At 39.1% G+C, this 20,575-nt stretch overlaps 1 protein-coding gene across 1 annotated transcript in view; it reads left to right on the top strand.

Annotated features, from left to right (window-relative positions):
* Positions 1-20,575, top strand: part of LOC121944502 (transmembrane protein 132C) — a 347,177-nt gene that overhangs the window by 185,807 nt on the left and 140,795 nt on the right. Inside the window, exon 5 of the mRNA XM_088076513.1 lies at positions 2,232-2,372. Within this exon, the coding sequence (XP_087932639.1) occupies positions 2,232-2,372 (141 nt within the window). The remainder of the gene's footprint in view (positions 1-2,231; positions 2,373-20,575) is intronic.

Raw genomic sequence — 20,575 nt, 5'->3', positions numbered from 1 at the left:
TGGTCAACTGGGGATCATTTTCCACTCCTTTAAAATAAACCAAGAAAAAAAGTAGTTCACAGTGAAACAGAAAAAAGTGGGTTTTCAAGTTTTCACTAGAGGGTAGTTCCCTTTGTGCCACACACCAAAAAGCATGGTATTCCCGTACAGTACAGACACACACACAGGTGCATATATACAGTACGCTCACAAACATATGTACAGAGAGCACCTCGGGGGGACGGGCATGGCATATTTGCTGGCAGTTTTTGGCAAGACATGAAGCGAGACAAACACAAGAAAGTAATAATGAGAAAGGAGACAAAGAGGATTGGCAGTTTGTTTCGCCTTCTGTGTAGAGGAAAAAGTTTATTAGAATCCTTGTTGCTATTCGTCGTTTGCCAGAGACTATTGTATGTGTGCTAATAAGAAAAGCAGTAAACAAGCTTGCGTGCATGTTTGTGTACGTGCATATGAAGTGTGCTAATAAACTGAGGGAGGGTCTCGTCAAGGTGATAAATAGAACAAAACACACCGGGACGGATTAGAGAGAGAGGTAGAGGGAGAGAAAGAAAATAAAGAGATTAACCGTAGGATGCCTTGAGATTGAAGGGTGGAGGAGGGGCAGAGGGAGGGATGAAGTAAGGTATATAGGGAAGGAAGAGAGGGAGGAAGGAAGGGAAGGGAGTCACAGAGGGATGGATGAAAGGCAGAAGCTTTCGAAGGAGGTGAGGGAGAGAGATGAAAGAGGAGACCTGGTGAGGAAAATAAAGGAGAGAAGGCAGCCAGGGAATGGCGAGGAAGGAGGAATAGAAATAAGGTGGACATCTGGAAGGGGAAGGATAGGGAAGGAGAGAAGGAAAGGAAGGGGTATGAAATCTAATATAAAAAACCTGAACAAACATGGAAGTAGGGAGTAAAGCCAAGTGAAGTGGAGGAGGAAATCATCCAGATGAAAGAAAACCTAGGTTAAAAATGAAGAGGCAGAGACGAATGGTCTTAATCAAACCAGAGAGAGAACGCAGGAAATTGGAGAGGGATGGCAAAACGTGAGGGACAGGTAGGAGGTTTAATATAAACTATGTTTCTGCAAAATAATGTGGGAAAAAGATAAAGCATCAGATACGGATGCAAAAAAGCACTTTTTGAGGTGCTACAGGTGGCGTCATTATTTAACGCCGTCAGACGGTGTCAGTTTAAAATGCCTTTAGCTTTGGTGGTACCTTTCTCAGAAGTATGACACGTCGGCGTCAGTTTCTGACGCTCCCAGAAGATGTCAGTTTGAAATGTCCACTGACCAAGTGGCAATATTTTACGAGGGATGAGAATTTGTTGCCTTTCAATATACACTTCTGTTTTCACAGGAAATGTGCAGTTTCTCTCATTAGATGCATACAGACTTTTTACAAATAAACTTACAATGTGGGTAAAACCTTTACATTAAAGTTTATTTCCTTGTGCAACAAAAGCACACGGTTTGGTTTATAAAAAAACATCATGGTTTGGCTCAACATTCCTACAGGAAGCGAAGAGCCAGCTCATTTTGTTGGAGTGATCCACCACCCCTCCTGTCCACCCGACAGAGACTCTCCAGCTGTTTATATTACGTTGTTACCGGCAGCGTTTCAAACACTGTCCGGCGGTGTATTGAACTCACACCATCCAGCAGCGTATCATATGGTTGTGAAAGGTGCCTTTTTGCGTCGGTGCTTGACGCCAAAGTCATTGACCAAGCGGTGGAATTTAACTTGTTTAGAATGAGAATAGGTTGACTTCACCGACAACAAATCATATTACTCAGAAAGTGGCTGTTGTTATCGTTGTTAGCTCATCAGTAAAGTCACATTTCGAGTGTTCTCCAGCACAGCACACATCCCATTCATCCTCCACACAGCACTTACTCTGGTAAAAATGTTAACTCTCATAAGAGCTTCTCCTGTCACTCCTTTGTCATCTTGCACCCAAACGTACCGTGGGAGGCAGCCACATACTGCGTGAATCAATTTTAAAAGACATTTTATACAAAGAGTATAGCACGTATCAGGGATTAAAGAAAATCAGCCAGAAAATCGGGGCAGGGAATTTCCAAGCGCACCAAATTCAATTTTAAGCAAATTCCCCCGCTAACTCTCAGTGTGACAACTCAGCTTTCTCTTCTTTTTTGTTTATGATGTGCTTGTGTGAACTTTGGATTAACCTCGCTTCCTCTCTTCTCTCTCTCTCTTTGTTTCTTTCCTCATCCCTCTCTGCAGGGTGTGGTTCCAGTCAGGCATTAACTTCCTGGCTGTGAAACCCAGCAACCTCGTCGCGTGGGAGATCAAACAGGAAATGGCGCCGGGAAGCAGTTCGTTGGCGGTGATGTGTCAGAGACGGGCCTCCTCCACAGCAGAGAGGTAGGACTGAATCTCACTACTCCTTTTTTTTTTTTTCCAATAGCTTCCTCTGTCAGCAGCTGATTAGCTTTTTCCTTTTGTGTTTGTGGGTGCATAAAGGAGTCAGAGGAGGTCTGTACGGTTTTTCTGCGTCGAGGCCAAAAAAATGTTAATGCCCTACATTTTGGCAATGAGAGATCTTAGCAGTTTTCACAATGACAGTTTCTGCAACAAAGAACAGATTAAATATTTATGATCTGTGTATCATCTGCAGATTTGAGTTAACAGGGCGATAGCTTGGATGGCTCTTTTAGCTCGATTTCTGGTTTTAATTTTAATGTAAGCTTTCTGTGATGTAACTGCATGGACAGTGTATAATGACAGGCTGTCTGCAGACTGAGTGGCTCTTGATTTGACCTTTGAACTCTACAACCTTTACCCATGTGAGTGTGTGTTTAGCAGCCTTGTCTTCTAGAAATTGCATTTATATACAACTATTTTCAATGAGCAAATATGTTTGTAGGGAAACTTAATGCCATGCAAATTGCTTTTAAAAAAATTGACATAATGAGGAAATGTTGCTAATAGGGCTGTCAAAGAATTAATTTTTTTCATCGCAATTTATCGTAGATTTCAATAGTTAATGGCGAATAATCCCATTTTGTGTGCATGTATTTCTGCATACTGGGAGCATGCCGACCGCCAACTACTGTATGTAATACACTGACTAAACATAAGTATCTCATACAGCCCCACTTTAAAAATCCCACACTATTGCTTAAAGCCAAATATTGGGTTATTACTTAAGGTACGCTGGCTCTATTAAGATATTTTAGTTATGGTTTGATTTCAAATGGTGATAAACTCTGCTGAGGTTTAGAGAAAACACTTTTGTTTCCTGACTGTACATGAAGGCACATCAGGGAGACGTGGATGCTGCTCTGCTGGGCGCTCGATTTGCATGCATTAACTGTGGTGGCAGTGACAACATGTAAAGTTTTAAAGAGGGTAAGCAGGGACACAAATGCACTTGTTGGGCATACGTCATGCTTTTAATTGAGAATTGATGCTATGGGCCAAATTTATCAACTACAATATACAATTACGTAAAGAAATAGAAAAACAGTGTCTGGCAAAAAGAAAAAGCCAAATGGACAGGTTCTTGAAACCCCCTGGGGTCAATCTGTGCACATGCCTGCTACCCAACCACTTTCTCCTGAAGCTGACACTGTAGATAATTGTAGCGTTTTGTTACCTGAATGAAACATTGTCTTTGAACATAATGCAGGCGGTGATTATGTTGCCACAACAACCTAATTTAGACAGCAGTTTAGTGACATACAAGCATCATTTCTGGGAGACAGGGTTTGTGGTTAGGTACTTATGAAGGACTGTCAAATTAATTGTCTGAGGTTGTTGGTCTACAAGCATTTGATCCTGTATAAACACTACGAGTATGTAGTACACATACACTACGCAGGCTGACAAGCTGCAGTGGAAAGCACTGACCCGTGTGTCATGCTAAATTTGCCATTTACTGGTAATTGCTCTGCCCTTGTGTGGTTTGTTATGTTAGTGTGTGTGTTAGTTTCTGTGTCAGGAGGGTAAAGCCAGCAACAGCTCGGTAAATACACCAAGTTTTTTATCGTGTTGCTAATGTCAAGGGTGATCAGTGCTTGACCCAAGTGCATAGGATTAACATGTTGCATAATACTGATACAAAAATAACAAAGACAGATTAAATCAGTGTGGGCAAGGCGTGAAAGCCCCGAGGTGGTGAGAAAAAATGTCTCACTTAAATAAGGTAAAATCAAGATGGCATGCAGAGGCTGAGGTTAACTGGGTGACAGAGAAAAAGTGATTCAGAGACTGAGTGCACAAGATAAAACAACACAATGCATGAGTAATAGGTAGGGGAAACAAATTAAGTGAATTATCATAGCCTTGACACAGGAAATACCAGCAGTTTACCTCACATACTGTTAACAGCTCAAAGCATGCTCCAGGGACTACAGTCAAAGAATTTTGTTCCAAATTGAGATTTCCGTGATATGAAATTTTTTTTATGATTGGCAATTTGAAAAAGCAACTCAGTGGGACTGAAGAGTTATTGTTAAATCTCTGTCACACCTTCAAGGGAGAAGGTTTTTTTTTCTCATGCATTTTGGAAATGTTGACTTCACATGTTCTTTTTAAAAACGGTTACAGTAATTTGCATTTTGGAACAATACTTTAACTGTATGTGAAGGGTTTATAAAAGGTTGAACTAAACTATGCTACATGTAAGTGACAAGTGACATGCAGCTACTGTTCTGCTGTAATGCTCATGGATTTTAAGGGGTGCCCAATAATAACAGCATGTAATCGGTATTGGGAGGTAAAGACTTTAAAATTAAATATTGGCATCAGCCTGATATGAACATTTCTGCCGATATGACAGTATGATAAAATGACGCTTCAATATACAACTTTAATAAGTTGAATTAGGGAAATTTTTCCCCAGCTGTGGTTATTCTCAGGATTGCCTCTGGGACAGCACCATGCAAGCCTGTTAAAGTAAGAAGAATGCTTTTGAAAATGGTACATGAAAATAAATAAAGCATGTTTTACATGTAGCCTAAGTCAATATGTGCATATATTGGCTCCAGTAAAAATTTGTTGGAAAATATTGGCAAATCAGGTATTGGCAGAAAGTCAAATATCAGGCATTCTTAATTACATTTGTAAATAGAAAAATAGTATATATGCATATATATTTTACTTTTATGTCATAGTTACAAACATTTATGTTCTGGAAGCTGGTCGGTACAATCACTGAGTCTGATCTGCTGGTAAAACATACTGGCCATATGGCATCTCTTGAGAAGTAACACTAATGTACTACTGCAGCACAGATGTAGGCTGAAGTACAGAGTACAGTATATATGCTGGTTCCCACTAGTATGAATGCTGTGTGTGAACATCTGTTTTCCGTATGCAGTGAATCAAATGCAGTCCAGACAACACACACATACTGTAGATGCAATGCTCAGTGGGGAAATGCTGAATGCACGAAGTTGCCATATATAAAATACAGTATTCATTCATGTGTATGTGTTGGTGTCCCACAGCTGGATGCTCTTAGTCATGGTTGAATAGAAATCTTCTGACCAGTAAACACATCAGATATGGTTTTCTTTCTTTTCTTTCTCTCTTTTATTCACCTCATCTGTTTCTCTATTTCTTTCTCTGACTTAGTGTTGGAGTGTCTGACGTTCTTGCTTAACCCTCCTTCATCACCCCCTTTTTTCCTCTTTCTCTCTCTCTCTGGTTGAGAACAGTAATGATGAACGACTTCCCATTGCATGTAACTATTATTGCAGGACCCCAGCTCAATGAGCACCACTTAGCTAGCCGTTAGCCACGTCTAGCCTTGACTGATGGACCGCATCAGCATCAACGGATGACCCAAATGTTGCACTGAGGGAAGTAAAACTGATGACACAACAGCTTTAAGCTTTCTAATTAAGAGCATGAGACAGTTAAAAGTTTTCATCAGATGTTTTTCTAAGACTTTTATCCTATAGTGACTTTGTATAGTACTAGAGTACATACTGTTGTACTAGCTTACCTTAGTTGCTTCACAATCCCTGTCAAGCTGTCCATTCTCCCAAACACCTGCTGTACCATTCATCTTATGGTAATGGTCTAATGTTTGCCACAGAAATTTGTAGTTGTTTTAGCAAGTGAGGCTCCATGATTTCAGATGGAACAAGCTTCAAGCAAGCAAGCTTTCTACCCTACAACCATTGATTTTTCCAGCTGTCACTGGCATCAGCTGTGGCCAGATATCTAATTAGGCTTACATTAGTTCCATGAATTGGTTGAAAACACCATCACTGGCTGACTTTTTAATGTATTTTGTAACATAACTTGTTCTGTTGTAACTAATGGACTTCAGTTTTGCAAAGTCTACAACAAGTGACACTCTGCAACTCTTTAAATGCTGATAGCCTCATGCACATTGCAGGCCTGCCTCGCGTTGTTCAGGTTCCGTAGCTTGGATGTATAAAGAGAACTGGATGCAGAATTGGAGGCAGGACCCCATTCATTCCTAGAAAAGTTGCTCGGTTGTGCACAAAGCCAGAAATAGCCAACTGCCGCATATGAAATTACCCAGATGATGGCCGCTGCTTCTGCACCATTGGACCCACAGAGCAAGCAAACAACAGACTTCCCCCCAACCAAGATGGCTACTTCTGGTTTAGTGCTCCGCTAACTTGAATAGAGATAAAATGATTTATTGATTTTAAAAATCTTTAGGGGGCTCATAGCATCATGTGAAGGACTCTGAAGTTGTAAGTCCATGGTTTGGTTACTGAGCTATGATTGGACAATTAGCACTGAGGAAGGGGTTTACAAAGGGGTTATAGGGTGAGTATTGGTGAATAGAAACACATGCATAGCATTGATGCTGTTGTGATCTATTTTGGGATATTTCTTGAATGGATTGCTCATGGATTCATACTCCTGCGGTGCACTTCAGCATGGCTGGTAAAATTCTGAAGGCATTTGATGAATTTTGGGATGTGCCAGCCATCGTAGCCTCGGGGCAAGGAAGATATTTTCCTGCCCCGTCGTCATCCATCAGGATGGTGTTGTTTGAGGTGTAGAGATGGAGGTGATTCTAAACGGCTGCTTTTTTTCCTGAGCTTTGGCACGTATCTGCGTGTTGTGGAGTTGTCTAGTGTATTTTTTTTTTCTCTGCCCTGAAGGAAAAACTCATCAAAGTGACGTCAGGGTAAACACAGAAAGTGATGCTTTAGAAAGCAGATTATGATATGGCTCTCACTGAGACTTGCACAGAGAATCCCAGATGTAAACACGCACTCTTTCACATTCACATCCGCTTACACACATGCACGCTCCTGCCGTCTTCAAAGTGATACTGTAAACAAAGAGGTGCCTAAAAGCTGCGATTAAGATGCGGCAGGCATAAATATATACAAGTGTATTGATGTACACATGCATAAACGCACAGGCCTGTATAAACATGAGTAGAACACATACACACATGCACACATGTACACACACACACACACACACACACACACACACACACACACACACACACACACACACACACACACACACACACACACACACAAAAGAAGCAGGGCTGATACAATGCAGTACCTCAATGTTTGCTCCCTAATGAAACAGCAATGAAGGCTGTAGGTGGGAGTGAAGCTGACATTTTTTACTACAGGGAAGACACACTCACACACACACACTTACAGTATACACAGTCTGTTGCCAGCACACAGGCAACATCACAGGCTTTTATCAGCGATTGTGTGGGCGGGATGGCTAATTAAAAGAGCTGATCTGTATTAATCTCTAATGAGATATTACTGGTTGAGACATGAAACAGCGAGAGTGCTTTTTTTATGAATGAGAGGGCGGGAATGATTACTACCTCTGACAATTAATCTTGTGAAATGATTCCTGTTACCTATTGTTGTTCTGTGATATAATATGATATGACATGATACGGTGTTCAGTGTGTGCGTATAATAGTGAATGTATGGTGGCTGAATGCAATAATTAGAAACAGAGTGTAGGCCTGCTGTGTATGTAGGTGTGTTATGCATGAGTGGTTTTGCATGTGTTTAAGTGTGTGTGTGTGTGTCTATGAGGGGGGTGTATGTATGCTGTATGACATACATATTATTTTTATATAGGCTGACAGCATTGTTGGGCTCTATACTCTAAAATTACTCACTATTTGTTGCTCTCAATAGTAATATTAGAATATCTGCTTATAAATATGAAAATACAGCACTCATTTCAGCAGGCAACATTATGCCTTAAGGCCCAGTTATGGCTGGACTACTTTGATGCAGAAAGAACTAGGACTAGTTATAATTATTTCTGTTAGAGAAAACTTTTAGTGTTAATCAAATTGCAATTTTTTTTATTGTAAGATGTTGTTGACTGCTAGATTTGAGGTTTGTTACTGTAACGTGACTGTTTTGTTACTCCTCCTAAAAGTGACTTGAATTTTACATTGTTTAATTAATTTTTCTGTTGGATTGCTAAATGTAGATTGCACTACATTCCTTTTACTTGAGTGGAACAAGCTCTTGCATTCATTTTATTTTGGTGAGACTTTATATCAGACTGTAAAACACAGATTACCAGTTAAGACTGGGCTATTGTTGTTGGAGAACAATGCCCTGCAATGTATGATAAGTTTTAATATGTTATTTTTGGAAAATTTGTTGTTCTATTAATCGAATAATACAAAAATAATAGTTAGACAAATTTTAAAAATAATCGATAGATTAATCAAAAAAATGATCGATAGATTAATCGATTAAAAAATAATCGTTAGGTGCAGCCCTACCCTTGTTATATTACTTTTCTGTCACACCCCACAAAGTCGTTAATTGTGTCCATTCCCATCAAAATTCAGACTTTGCATGTGTGTAAGCTTCTGTAAACACAGCTAAGGCTAGATAGTTTGCATTAGATTTGGGTCAGTTTCTGGTTTTGCCTGTCCAGTCTGGTGTACCAGTTTAGGCAGGTTTAATTTTATGCACACTGACAGAACTGGCATTTGTCATGATGACACACTTTGGCAAATTTAAAAGTAGCCATAGTCACAGTGCAAAATCCAACTTAAATTGCATTAATAATAATCAATATGACAACATGATTAATATTGTATTTATAAATAGACCAATGGAGCCACCAGTGTCTGAAAGGCTGCGCACAAATTATTGCCAAGCCAAGGCTGGTGTCGTCAACATAAAGGAAATCAGATTTAAGCAGAGGTGGGAGTCAGGAGAGCAGCGCACACCATGTTTGTTTACTTGAACATTCATGTGTTTTTTGGGGTGACGAGAGGAGACAGTGTGAAGCCTCATTCCAAGCTGCACAAAAAACCCGCTGACACCCGCTAACATCTGGCTTTAAGACTGATTGTAATTGGCGGTGGTGGATAAAGTACCTGAAAACTACTGTGTTTACTTAAGTAAAAGTACAGATATCAGATAACAGATTACATACTCAGACTTAGATGACCAAAATGTTTAATATAATCTGATGATAAAAAAATACTAAAATGTTATAAGTTTTCATTAGGGCTGACCTGGATGCTTCGAGGCTTCAATTGATGCCATGGTAATCATCATCAAAAACAGTATTTGAATGCTCTGTTTTTTTTGTTTTTTACAAACACACAGTGGTGGATTCAGTACCTGAAAGCCATACCTGAATAAAGTACAGATATCTTACCAGAAAATGACTTTGGTGGAAGTCAGAGTCACCTATTAGAATATTACTTGAGTAAAAGTCTTAAAATATCTGATACCTACTGTACTTAAGTATCAAAAGTAATTGTTTGATATTAAATGTACAGGTAAATGCCGTAAACAAAAAAACAAGCAGTCAGAATTTATTTATTCATGACAGCTTATTTATTCATGACATGTAGACCACCTAAAAAATGGAGCGTAAATTACACTTGAAAGAAAACAAGTTTTGTTTTTTTTTAATAACTGAATGGATTTAAAAAACAAAATCCAGCTTTTCCTTACCTCCCATTACTTTATTCATCTGTCCCTTCCTTTCCTATTTTGTAGTCAGTGTATAAGATTCTTAGGGGAAAGGTGGTAAAGTAAAAGTATACATTTTATTTAGGACATTTAGTGAAGAAAAATTGAAAGTTGACAGAAACATGAAACTCATGTAAAGTAGAGATACTCCCAAAGAAATTTAATACTCTAACAAAGTATTATTACTTTGTTATATTATGCCACTGGTAAATAGTCACACTATTCGTTACCAGAAATTATAATACTAATAAAACGTAATAATACTAGTAATTTTATTATTGTAACATGTTACTAATAACATGCTTCCCAACACTGGCTGACATTTATCTGGCACCAAAAAAAACCCCAAAAAACAAAACGCTATGCTTTCTGTTCCATCATCACATGTCCCATGAGGCCTCAATTATTTTTCATTACAGCACCCTACTTAGGCAGAAGTTTGGATCAAAGCCCTCCCACAGCTCTCATTTGTTTCTTTATTGATTTTGATTACACGGTAATTATTCATTGTTTGTGTTTTTCTCACTATTTGACCATTCTGATATCATTTAGCAGTGATTACACCGCACCGACATACTGTGCTATTGACAGTCTGCTTAGTTCTGCCTCCCTGGCCTTCTGCCGCTGTGTAACAGTGCGCTGCAAAATAAAATATGATGAGATGTTTGGGTGTGCATGTGTGTGTCTCCTCTCCCTCAGAAGATGCCATTGAGGCGCCCTCGAGCAAGATGTTCTCTTTTGTTGTTATTCATTTTGATTATCATTTCAAGTTATTATTCATTTATCTCTCCCTGCTCATGTTTTTAGCATCATTTTAATATCATGCTGTTATACACTATAATCCTGCCATGTATATTATTTCTACAGAATTTATTGGATTATTTGCGTCATTTCCCGTTTATAAATTGTGTTGCTTATGTAGTGGGCTTGACCTTGTTGAGTTTTCAGTGTCGTTACTGATACTGTTAGTCATTTTCACAGCCTCTCTGGAGTTTTGTCTCACTTCCCACCCTGTTTACAGTATTTTTTATTACTTTGCATGTTGAATTAATTAAACCTAAAAAGAAGTGGAACAGGCTCAGCATGACCTTAGTTGTGTCTGGTGGGTTATTTGAGGAAAATGTGCCATAGTTTATGAGTGCGGCTGATGTTGCCGGAATGGGAGCAGCGCTGTATTTCATGATCATGATTAGATCTATAGATTAACACTGCTAATGGGCCTCATTCAATACCAGAACTGGGGTAATGTACTGTCCACACTCCATACAGGGACACACTATTCATCTGCTTGTGTGCATGTGTGTGTGTCTGTGTGTGTGCTCAACAGCACTTTCCAAGTTTTTTTATATTGCGTACCATATCATTAAATTAATCACTATGAAGACAGTACATGAACTTTTAACATCGATGAAAGGTGATACAGAATAAATTTAGGCTTTCTCTTTAGGAAGGAACAAATTCCTTGAAATCGTTGCCTTTTAGAGAAAATAATCATTGTTTTTTTTAAAGGAGCAGTATGAAGGATTTAGTGGAATCTAACAGTGAGGACTGCAGATTGCAATATCCGGTAATTTTAACCAGTAAAAACACTAAATAAAGCAGTTTCATGTTAGAAATTTGTTTCCAATGCTGTTTGACTCCTCCCATAGGGGCTTCTAACTGTGCTGTTCATTTGGTTAGCAAATGGCCCTATCTAGAGCCAGTGTTTGGTTGGTCCATTCTGGGCCACTTTAAAAACAAGGCAGTGCAACATGGTAGACTCCAAAGATGAGGGCCTGCTCCCTGTATACATATAAATGGCTCATTCGAGGGTAACAAAACAGACAGATGTCATTTACATTTGAATACACATTTAAGAAAACATACTATCTTTACTAAATCCCGCTTCTGCAAAATACATCCCTGTAAACTTGAATACTTTAACAGTGAACACCAGATATTAAAGCATTGAACGCCAGGCTTTAACATCTAAAAGGACATGCGATCATTTGCACTGAATGAATCTTTTCTTAGCATCGCCACTGCTCAGAGTTCCATCATGTAAGGTTAGAAACATTTTACTATTTTGTTTTCCTGCATCCATTCAATTTGTCTTTCAATGACCTGAACCTTTAATAAAAAAAGACAGCCCCAATTTGTTTGAAATTGTTAAGATTTAAGGAACATGGCATCTTTAGATATCAGGCAGGAATCAATTTACATATGTTTGTTTTTTGTCTTACAGTTAAAGGCATTATTAATCTTACAGTTAAAAGCATTAAGGAAAGCTTTATTAAATGGTCTCTTTTCACCATGTCAGTGATTAAAGGATAGCGAACACAAAGCTGAATTAAAGATCAGCCTATGCACCTTCTCCTGTTTAAAATCAAAAACAGTGACCTTCTGTTCTTGATTAAGCTGTTAGTTTTGCATTTAATTCACTGATTAATATGAATTCTATTTTTAGATACAGAGTGACAGTTGTTAAGATCTGTATTGATGCATTTATAGTCATCAGTAGTGTTGCATAAGTGTCTATCTTGAGCACTAAGCAGTTAAACCAAATCCTTATACAGCAAAGAACAGAGTACAGCCTGTACAATCCATGCTGTTGCAGCAAAGCGTGCGCCATCTTGCAGTCTTTCAATCAAATTGTTATTAAATTCTGGTTTGTCGCTGAGCTAAAATGAGAGCAAAACTAACAGCTCCACATGGGCCGCGGTTTGTCTACAAACAGGAAAGTCAGTGAACAAGCAAATCTCAACTTACGTCTGTTCTGTTGATTAAAAACTTTTTACATACTCTGGGTGCTAATCGAAATTATATTTAAAAACTGACATTAGGGCAGAAAACAACATATTTCCATTACTTTCCACAGTGTCATCTGTCAGTGACAAACAGACAAACCACAAAGCTCAAAAATACACTGAATATATGGGACACAGTCACAGTGCAGCAAGTCTGCCGCAGAATGCACCCACAGCAAAGCACGCCCACTAAAATCAACTGTAGCTGTCTATAAGTCCCCTAAAGGATGACAAATGGTTTATATGTCAACATGACCTCTACTGTAGCAGCCCATTCTCATTCGAAAAATCATCAAATACCACTTCTTTGTCAATGATTTTGACAAAGGGGGCAGCCTCAGTTTGTTTCATGGCTGGACGGAACCTTTTTGGCTGTTATGATACGCTGCTGGTCCCCCGGACGGCACCTTGCGTGGTAGTATGATTGTAGAGGGGCAGCTAAGGGGCATGCTATCAGTTGATAACATGCCCGGATGGAACACGGTATGATACACAGCTGGTGTCAGTTTAAAACACTATCAGTGACAGCGCAGTATAAGGAGCTGGAAAGTCCCTATGTGGTGGATGGGTCCAATAAACCCTGGACTTTCACCCTGGAGTACAGTGTACGCTTCTCGTTCAAATGTAGTACCAAACCATTGTTTTTTTTCTAGACCTGTAGCCACACGCTTTTGTACACGTGACTATGTGCTTTGTTGACATTCTGGCATTGGTTGCCATGTGATTTTTGTTGTCTAAACCTAAAAAAGTGTTTCTTTTCCATGTCTCGGTGTTGGTTTTGGCACCCCAGAACATCAACTGCAAACACAGGATGATACCTAATGCATAATACTTAGACATAAAAGTCCACTGGCGAAGTGGCGATATTTGTTTATTTATGATCAATAGTGTAGACCAACATGAGGAAATGTGCTACCTCCTTGACTGCATTATTTGGCTCCACTTATTTATGTGAGTCAGCCTTTTCCCACATGAAGATCATTAAGTCCAAGTACCGTTCCACCATGACTGATGAACATTTGGAAGTGTGCTTGAGGCTGGCTGTCAGCAGCTACTGTCTGGACTATGCATCCCTGGCTGATTCAATTCATTGCAAGTCATCAAAGTAAACTCAGGTAATTACAAAAAATGTTCATAGTTAATTATGTTGTGTTGTGCAATATTGGCTCATGCGGTTATGCAAGGTACATCAACATACATTGTACACATGAAGAATCCTCAATATATTTGAAAATAGATATATGTTTTGCATTTTTGTAGTGGGGTAGATAATTGTGACTTGGTCATTTTATAAGTAGCTCGCATGCTGAAAAAGTGTGAGCACCCCTGGTGTAGACACTTTTGACAGGCAAGTGGTGTTTTCCCAATGAGAATACCTGCTCAGATCATACACACATAAAGGCATGAGCAAACACACGGACAACATTTACATATTCAGGAAACATAAACTGATATCCACGTATTCAAATACATCCCCCTATCTCCATCTAAAAGCACATACATACCTACATGGACACACACACACAGACACACATACACACACACACAAACACACACACAGTATAGGCACATGTTGCTGTAGCATGCATGACTGCGTGCACACATAGATAAGCTAACATACAACATGAGTTATTCATAAACCCCAGTCATACATTTCATAAATGTTATATAAACCTCTTATTAGTTATTCAGACACAAACAGTGGTGTGTGTGTGTGTGTGTGTGTGTGTGTGGAGGATGGTACCTCCGTCTCTGTATTTTTACTTTCTATTGATTGAAATAAACACATGCAGCACAGACATGTCCACACAATCAAATGTTCAAATACATCACCGTCGGCTGGGAAGAGGATATATTTCAGTCTTGACACCCACACGTTAGATCACATTGAGTCAATCGTCTGTATGTAACCTGTGAAAAATGCTCTCAGCCTTTACCAATCTGAAGGATGCTTTATACTAATAAAACTTTAATCACAGCTCCACACAAACACACACACACAAACACAGGTGTGAGGATTAAGTTTTTAATGTTTTAACTGAGTTTAATCCGCACGAGAAGAGAGAAGGATGCAGGGCACGGGGTTAAGTGTTGTGGTTTAAGTGCGGTTTTAGACATTTGTCAAGACAAACTAACTTAACAGGGAGCTTTGTTTTGAGTGCTGGCAGTCTCCCTGGAATACACACACGAATACACACACTCGCACACACATAGCATAGACATGGGGCCAAGATGTCTGCAGTCTCTGTTGGCACACATGAGGATTAAAAACACAGCAACAGGGAGGATGGATAGAAAGAGAGAGGGCTGTCTGCCAACAAGAGGGGAGAGAGAGGAAGAAAGGGGGAGTTAAAGTGAGTTGAGACGGAGAAATGAAACGAAAAATAAGAGAGAACGAGGCTTTGGGAGCACGACAGTGTTGCTGTTCGTGTTCGTCCCTGGAGAGAGAAACATGGAGAATCTCCTTCAGATAGTTACACTTATATCCCATTTTCATTCAATGCAGTGTGTATGTTAAATATTTATGTTTATGTTATAAGCATGCAGAGTCAAATTGTGTGTTCATCTGTATGACTCATGTTTATCTGCCCTGCCACTGTAATCAGGGCCAAAGTACTTGGCCTACTTTATTCTGAAGAAGTAATAAATAAGATAAGACATTTGTTTTCATGCCCATGGTGGAAAACAGTCTCCTGTAGAACCTGTTTACAGGCTCCACAGTAAAAAGAAAATGTTGATTTTGTATTTTCTTATTGTTTTACATTTCAACATATTTGTGCAGGTGTGCAGCCCTAATGCATGGTGTGAAATGTTGCTAATTATGCCTAATTTATTTATTTAAAGAAAATAACAAACCTCCCAGGATGATGATAATGACAACTCCTGGGTGGATGAGGAGCTGAGAAAAAGAGATATGACATTTCTTTTCCCTGAATAAAGGCAGCAGATAATACCTACAAAGACAACAGTTTTTTTTAGCTCTTTACTGAAAAACATTGTGTATAAAAAAGGCTACTTTTACCTCTATAATACCATGAACATTAGCATCAGATGGGGAGTCAAATTCCAAGTATAGGGGGGCAATATGTCGATTACTCCAATGTATCCCAGATATTTATACATCCACATAGGATGTATAAATATCAAAAACCTTTAGAGTGAATTGTCACGTCCCTTTTATAATCCATAGCTGTGAGACTCAAGTTAATGTTTTGGTTATCTTGCTAATAATGCATCTCACACACACACACACACACACACACACACTTCTCCACCCATTCAGGCCACTCGAACATGTGCAATAGAGTGAGCTGGTGAGGCTTGTGTTTCTGTATCTGTAGGGTTCCAGACCCTGAATATTTTGTCACATTTTTTAAGATTTGATGTTAAAGATTTGCTTGCACATGTACATTCATTTTTTGCACAGTTTAACTGCTGTAATAGGTGTGGCGTAGAAGAGAGGCACTCATCCTATTGACTCTAGGATCAAACTTCAAAATGAAAAAGTAGTTTTGAGTTGATCTTATTTTGGCATCGATCTGCCCACCCCGAGGAAGAAGTGTCCATAAAAGTGCCAAACATTTTAACTATGACATCCCCCGACTCTGCTTTTGTATGCTGTCTTTCACCTTAACCTCTGAGTATAGATTTGTTCCTGAAAAATAAAATATAAAAGATATCACAAGGATAATCGTGCAAGTACACACACATTCACAAACACACACACACACACACACACACACACACACACACAAATATAAAAAGTCTGTGGGGTTCCTTTAATAGAAGAGCAGAGGAAATGGCCACTCCAGTGGTAATAGTTTATCGCTCTTTCGTGCCTTCCTTCCTTCTCCTCTCTTCCCTTAATTGCCGGACACAGAACTGAGGCCAAAAGAGTCTCCGAAGGTTCATACATGTACACATGTACTCAAACAATATGTAGTTTGGTTGCTTTATAGTGTATTCAAGCATCACCGATAGCTTTCTTCCTCCACCCACACTATTTTTTTCTCATCTTCCCAATTTCCCCTCTTCACCCTCTCTCCCCCGACTGCTTGCAGATTGGCTATTCTGTTTTTATAGTCTTATTTTCTATTGCAATTCCGCTCAAGCATGTTTGGCTTGCAAAAGGTCAATGACGACATTCCATCTTTGTGCATTTTGTCCTCTCACATCTTGACCCCTAAGAATAGTTTGGTCCCAAACAAACATTTTGTTCTCCCTCAAGTGTGTGTTTTTTGTTTTGGCATTTTTTTTTTGTAGTTGGTGCAGAGTTTGTGGGTGAGAGCTTAAAGATGTGCAGGTTTTAAAGCTGATAAACATCAACAGGGCTTTGACAAGAGAGGAGAAGGACGGAGGAACTGAGAGGGGACGAAGTGGGTGGGCAGGGAGAAGAAGGAGGAGGAGGGAGGAGTAGTGTGGCAGGAGGGGAGAGCTTAGGAAGGAAAGATTAAAGAGGAGGAAAGACTTGTACGCTGGAGGTGGAGAGCACAGAGGGGTGGAAAATGTTTGAGGAAGGAAAAGTAGAAAGAAAAGGCTTAACCCTTTTAGATCGGCCATCCATCCCAATGAATCTTACTTTTCTGGGATGTTTAGATATATGATTATTTTCATCTGACTCCTCCCAAATGCACAGACTTATTTAATGGGTTGTCTATAAACCAATCACATTGTTCCACATCATCTAAAGTGGACTGCAGCAGAGGTTCGCCCCCATTTTTTAATAAGCATGATCGACCGTGAGAACAGCAGGAAGCACAGGGTGTGTTTTACTCTATAAATCATCTTGATAAAGTACATAATTTGTGTTTAAGCTGTGTTTAAAGTAAACATAAGATGCCAAAAAATCATATGAAAGATTTACAGCTTTTATTCAGGATTTTTACAAAAAATATCCATCCATTGGAATGAACGCAGGGTGTGAATGTCACCACAAAATGAAAAGGAGAAATACTATTTTAACAGGGAACAACTCTTCAGATTTGACTGTCTAAAAGTATAATCTAATAAAAAATGCATAATATTGATTACATTCACAAAATATTGACCTTTGAAAGAATAATTCTTTTGAAACACCACTTTTTTCATTGATATGAGTTAAACATTCATTAAAAATAAGTAATCTCCCCTTTTTTTGTTTTGTTTAAAAAAAACTGTCAAGACCATTCATTGTCATTTTTATTATTAGGGGATTTCTATTTTGAGATTCTTCGTCTATTGGAATTGCTTATGATTTATGGGTTCATTTAGAGAAGAAATCCATCATTGTTATGTTTGTTTTGATTGCCTACTAAATATAATCAGATTAAAATGTACAATATTGATTATATTCACAAAATATGAATCCCTGAGGTTTTCAGCGTACTGTTTTATGAAAATACTTAAAAATTTAGGATAATTTGAGTCGTGATGACAAATACAATGAAAAATATATCTGCAGTGTGTTTTGAAATACCACTTTATTCATTGATTTGTGTAAAGCGATCATTAAAAATGAATTATCTCACATTTTGTGCTTAAAAATGTCTGTCAAGACCATTTATTGTCATTTTTACTATCGGGTGATTTCTGTGTTGAGATTCTTTGTCTACTGGAATGGACAGAAAATTACACAAATAATAAAGTATTCTTATCTTTATTGTTGCATATGATTTATGGGTTCATTTAGAGAAGAAATCCTTCATTACAATATTTGTTTTGATTGTCTACTAAATATAATCAAATTAAAATGCATAGTATTGATTATATTCACAAAACATTAATCTTTGGAGGTTTTAAACATACTGTTTTATAAAAATACTTTAGAAATATAAGATAATTTGAGTTGTAATGACAAAGAGAATAAAAATATATATGCAATATGTTTTTAGCACCACTTTGAGTTAAACATTTATTTAAAATAAATAATCTCCCTTTTTTGTTTAAAAAAAAGTCTGTCGAGGCCATTTATTGTAAGAAGGGAGTGTATAGCACCAGAGAAAGCTTATAATTTTTTTTTTTTTTTAATTTAAAAAAAAAATCAAAATTCAGGTTGAAACAAATCAATTCAATCAATCAATCTTGCAGGGTCCAAACCACAGTGGAAAATACTTTATGGCAGCTTAGTTTGCACTGACACTGCCTGAAAACCAGCTACCTGTAAGTGAATAAACCCTCTAAAAATAAACCTGTCATCCTGCAAGACTTTTGGGAGCAGGGGTCATCAAAATGAATTTGATTTAAGTCCTTGTAACTTCAGCTCGGATCCATCAGCTTGTCTCCAAGGTACGCCATAATTTACCTCCTCTGGAGTTCATACAGTCATCCAATTAAATAAGTTGACCCATGTGACAGGCCCCCAAAAACCCCAAAACACTATTTACTGTGTCTTAGGCTAAAGATTCAATCCAGAAAGCCTGCAGTGAATAGTGACGCCTCTACAAAGGATACTCTGTAATTCTCCAGGTGATGAGACATTTTATATATAAGAGAAGGAAGACACCAGCTGTCAATTACAGGAAAAGGGACATGAAGACAGTTGGGATGAAGCGCGATTCGGTGGGATAAAGGCAGCATTTGTGTTCATTATGTGTGGTTTGGTGAGCGTTCATGTGCTCCAGCACTCTATCATAGCCCTGAGCGATGACCTGTGCTGGCTAATTAGGCCTTGCAGATATGGATGGGGTTTATGTGTACAGCCTCGCCTAGCATCATTCTGTCACTCACCGAAATGACCCTGGCCACCTGAGCACACTCAATCACCAGGCCGCACTCATATGCATATGCAAGAGTGAATGCATGCAGAAGCACACAAATAATGGATTTAAAAAAAAAATGCTGCATGAGATCACAGAGTTCATTCTCAATGTAAAGTAAATACATGGTGCTGGTCACATTTCATGCATGCACTCGAATCTAAACACACAAACATCCGTGCAAACACACACACTGTACTTTTCTGAATGTTTTTGTAGGCCACGCTTTAAATAACCTTCCAATCCCATTGGCTTATTCCCCTTGCTCTAACACCCATTCCTCCCTCGCTCCCTCTCCAGCTCCTCACCCTCCCTTCTGTCTCCCCCTTCCTCCGTCTCCTCACCCTCCATGCCCCTGTTAAACCCCCCTGGGAGCCTGCGTAGTGGGATGTGTGGCTAATTAAGGCGACCTACGCGGACCCTGCGTGTTGGAGTCCCTCTCCTTAGAGATGTACAGTGTCATAGAGCGAGCAGCAGTGCCGATGCTAACACTAACTCCCTGTCCCTTGTGTGTGTGTGTGTGTGTGTGTGTGTGTGTGTCGGCAAGAAGGTATCAAGCGTCGGAGATATCCCAGTCCTGTTTCACATTTCTTTTTTTCTCTCTCTGTTTGCTTTCTTATTCCCATTCTTGCCCTCCCTGCGTCCCGCATGTCCTCCCTCTCTTTCACACAACTTGTCCTCCTTTCTTTCCCAACCCTCTCCTCTTCCCTCCTGTCCTTCCTTTCCCTTCCTTTTCCAGCCAGCGCCATTCTTTCATTCTGTCATCCCGCTTTTGCCCTCATACCCTCCTCAGGCGACAGGAACCCCAGGGTCCCATCGTTGCTGTTTAATTAATTCTTTTCATCGTGTAAATCAAAAAACTGAGTCTTGTGTCCTTGACTTGAGAGCTCTCAAGCATGCAGGAGCGAACTAACGACACAAACAAACTGAGGGGACCGAGCGTCTCAGTCTCCCAGGAGGAGGCTAAAAGGATCCACAGAAAGAAGAAAAGGAAAAGAAAAAGAGTTTAAAAAAACTGGCTTTACTTTTTTAGAATGTGGGACAGAAGATTGTCTTTCACTGGGCAGGCGGGGGACAGAAGGGGAAGTTTTGGAAGAAATGTA

Source organism: Plectropomus leopardus, chromosome 4, assembly GCF_026936395.1.
Source record: "Plectropomus leopardus strain MGB_pleo_1.0 chromosome 4, ASM2693639v1, whole genome shotgun sequence".
NCBI lineage: Eukaryota > Metazoa > Chordata > Actinopteri > Perciformes > Serranidae > Plectropomus > Plectropomus leopardus.
The sequence above is the reverse complement of the archived record's forward strand: the minus strand, read 5'-3'. Positions and strand labels throughout refer to the sequence as shown.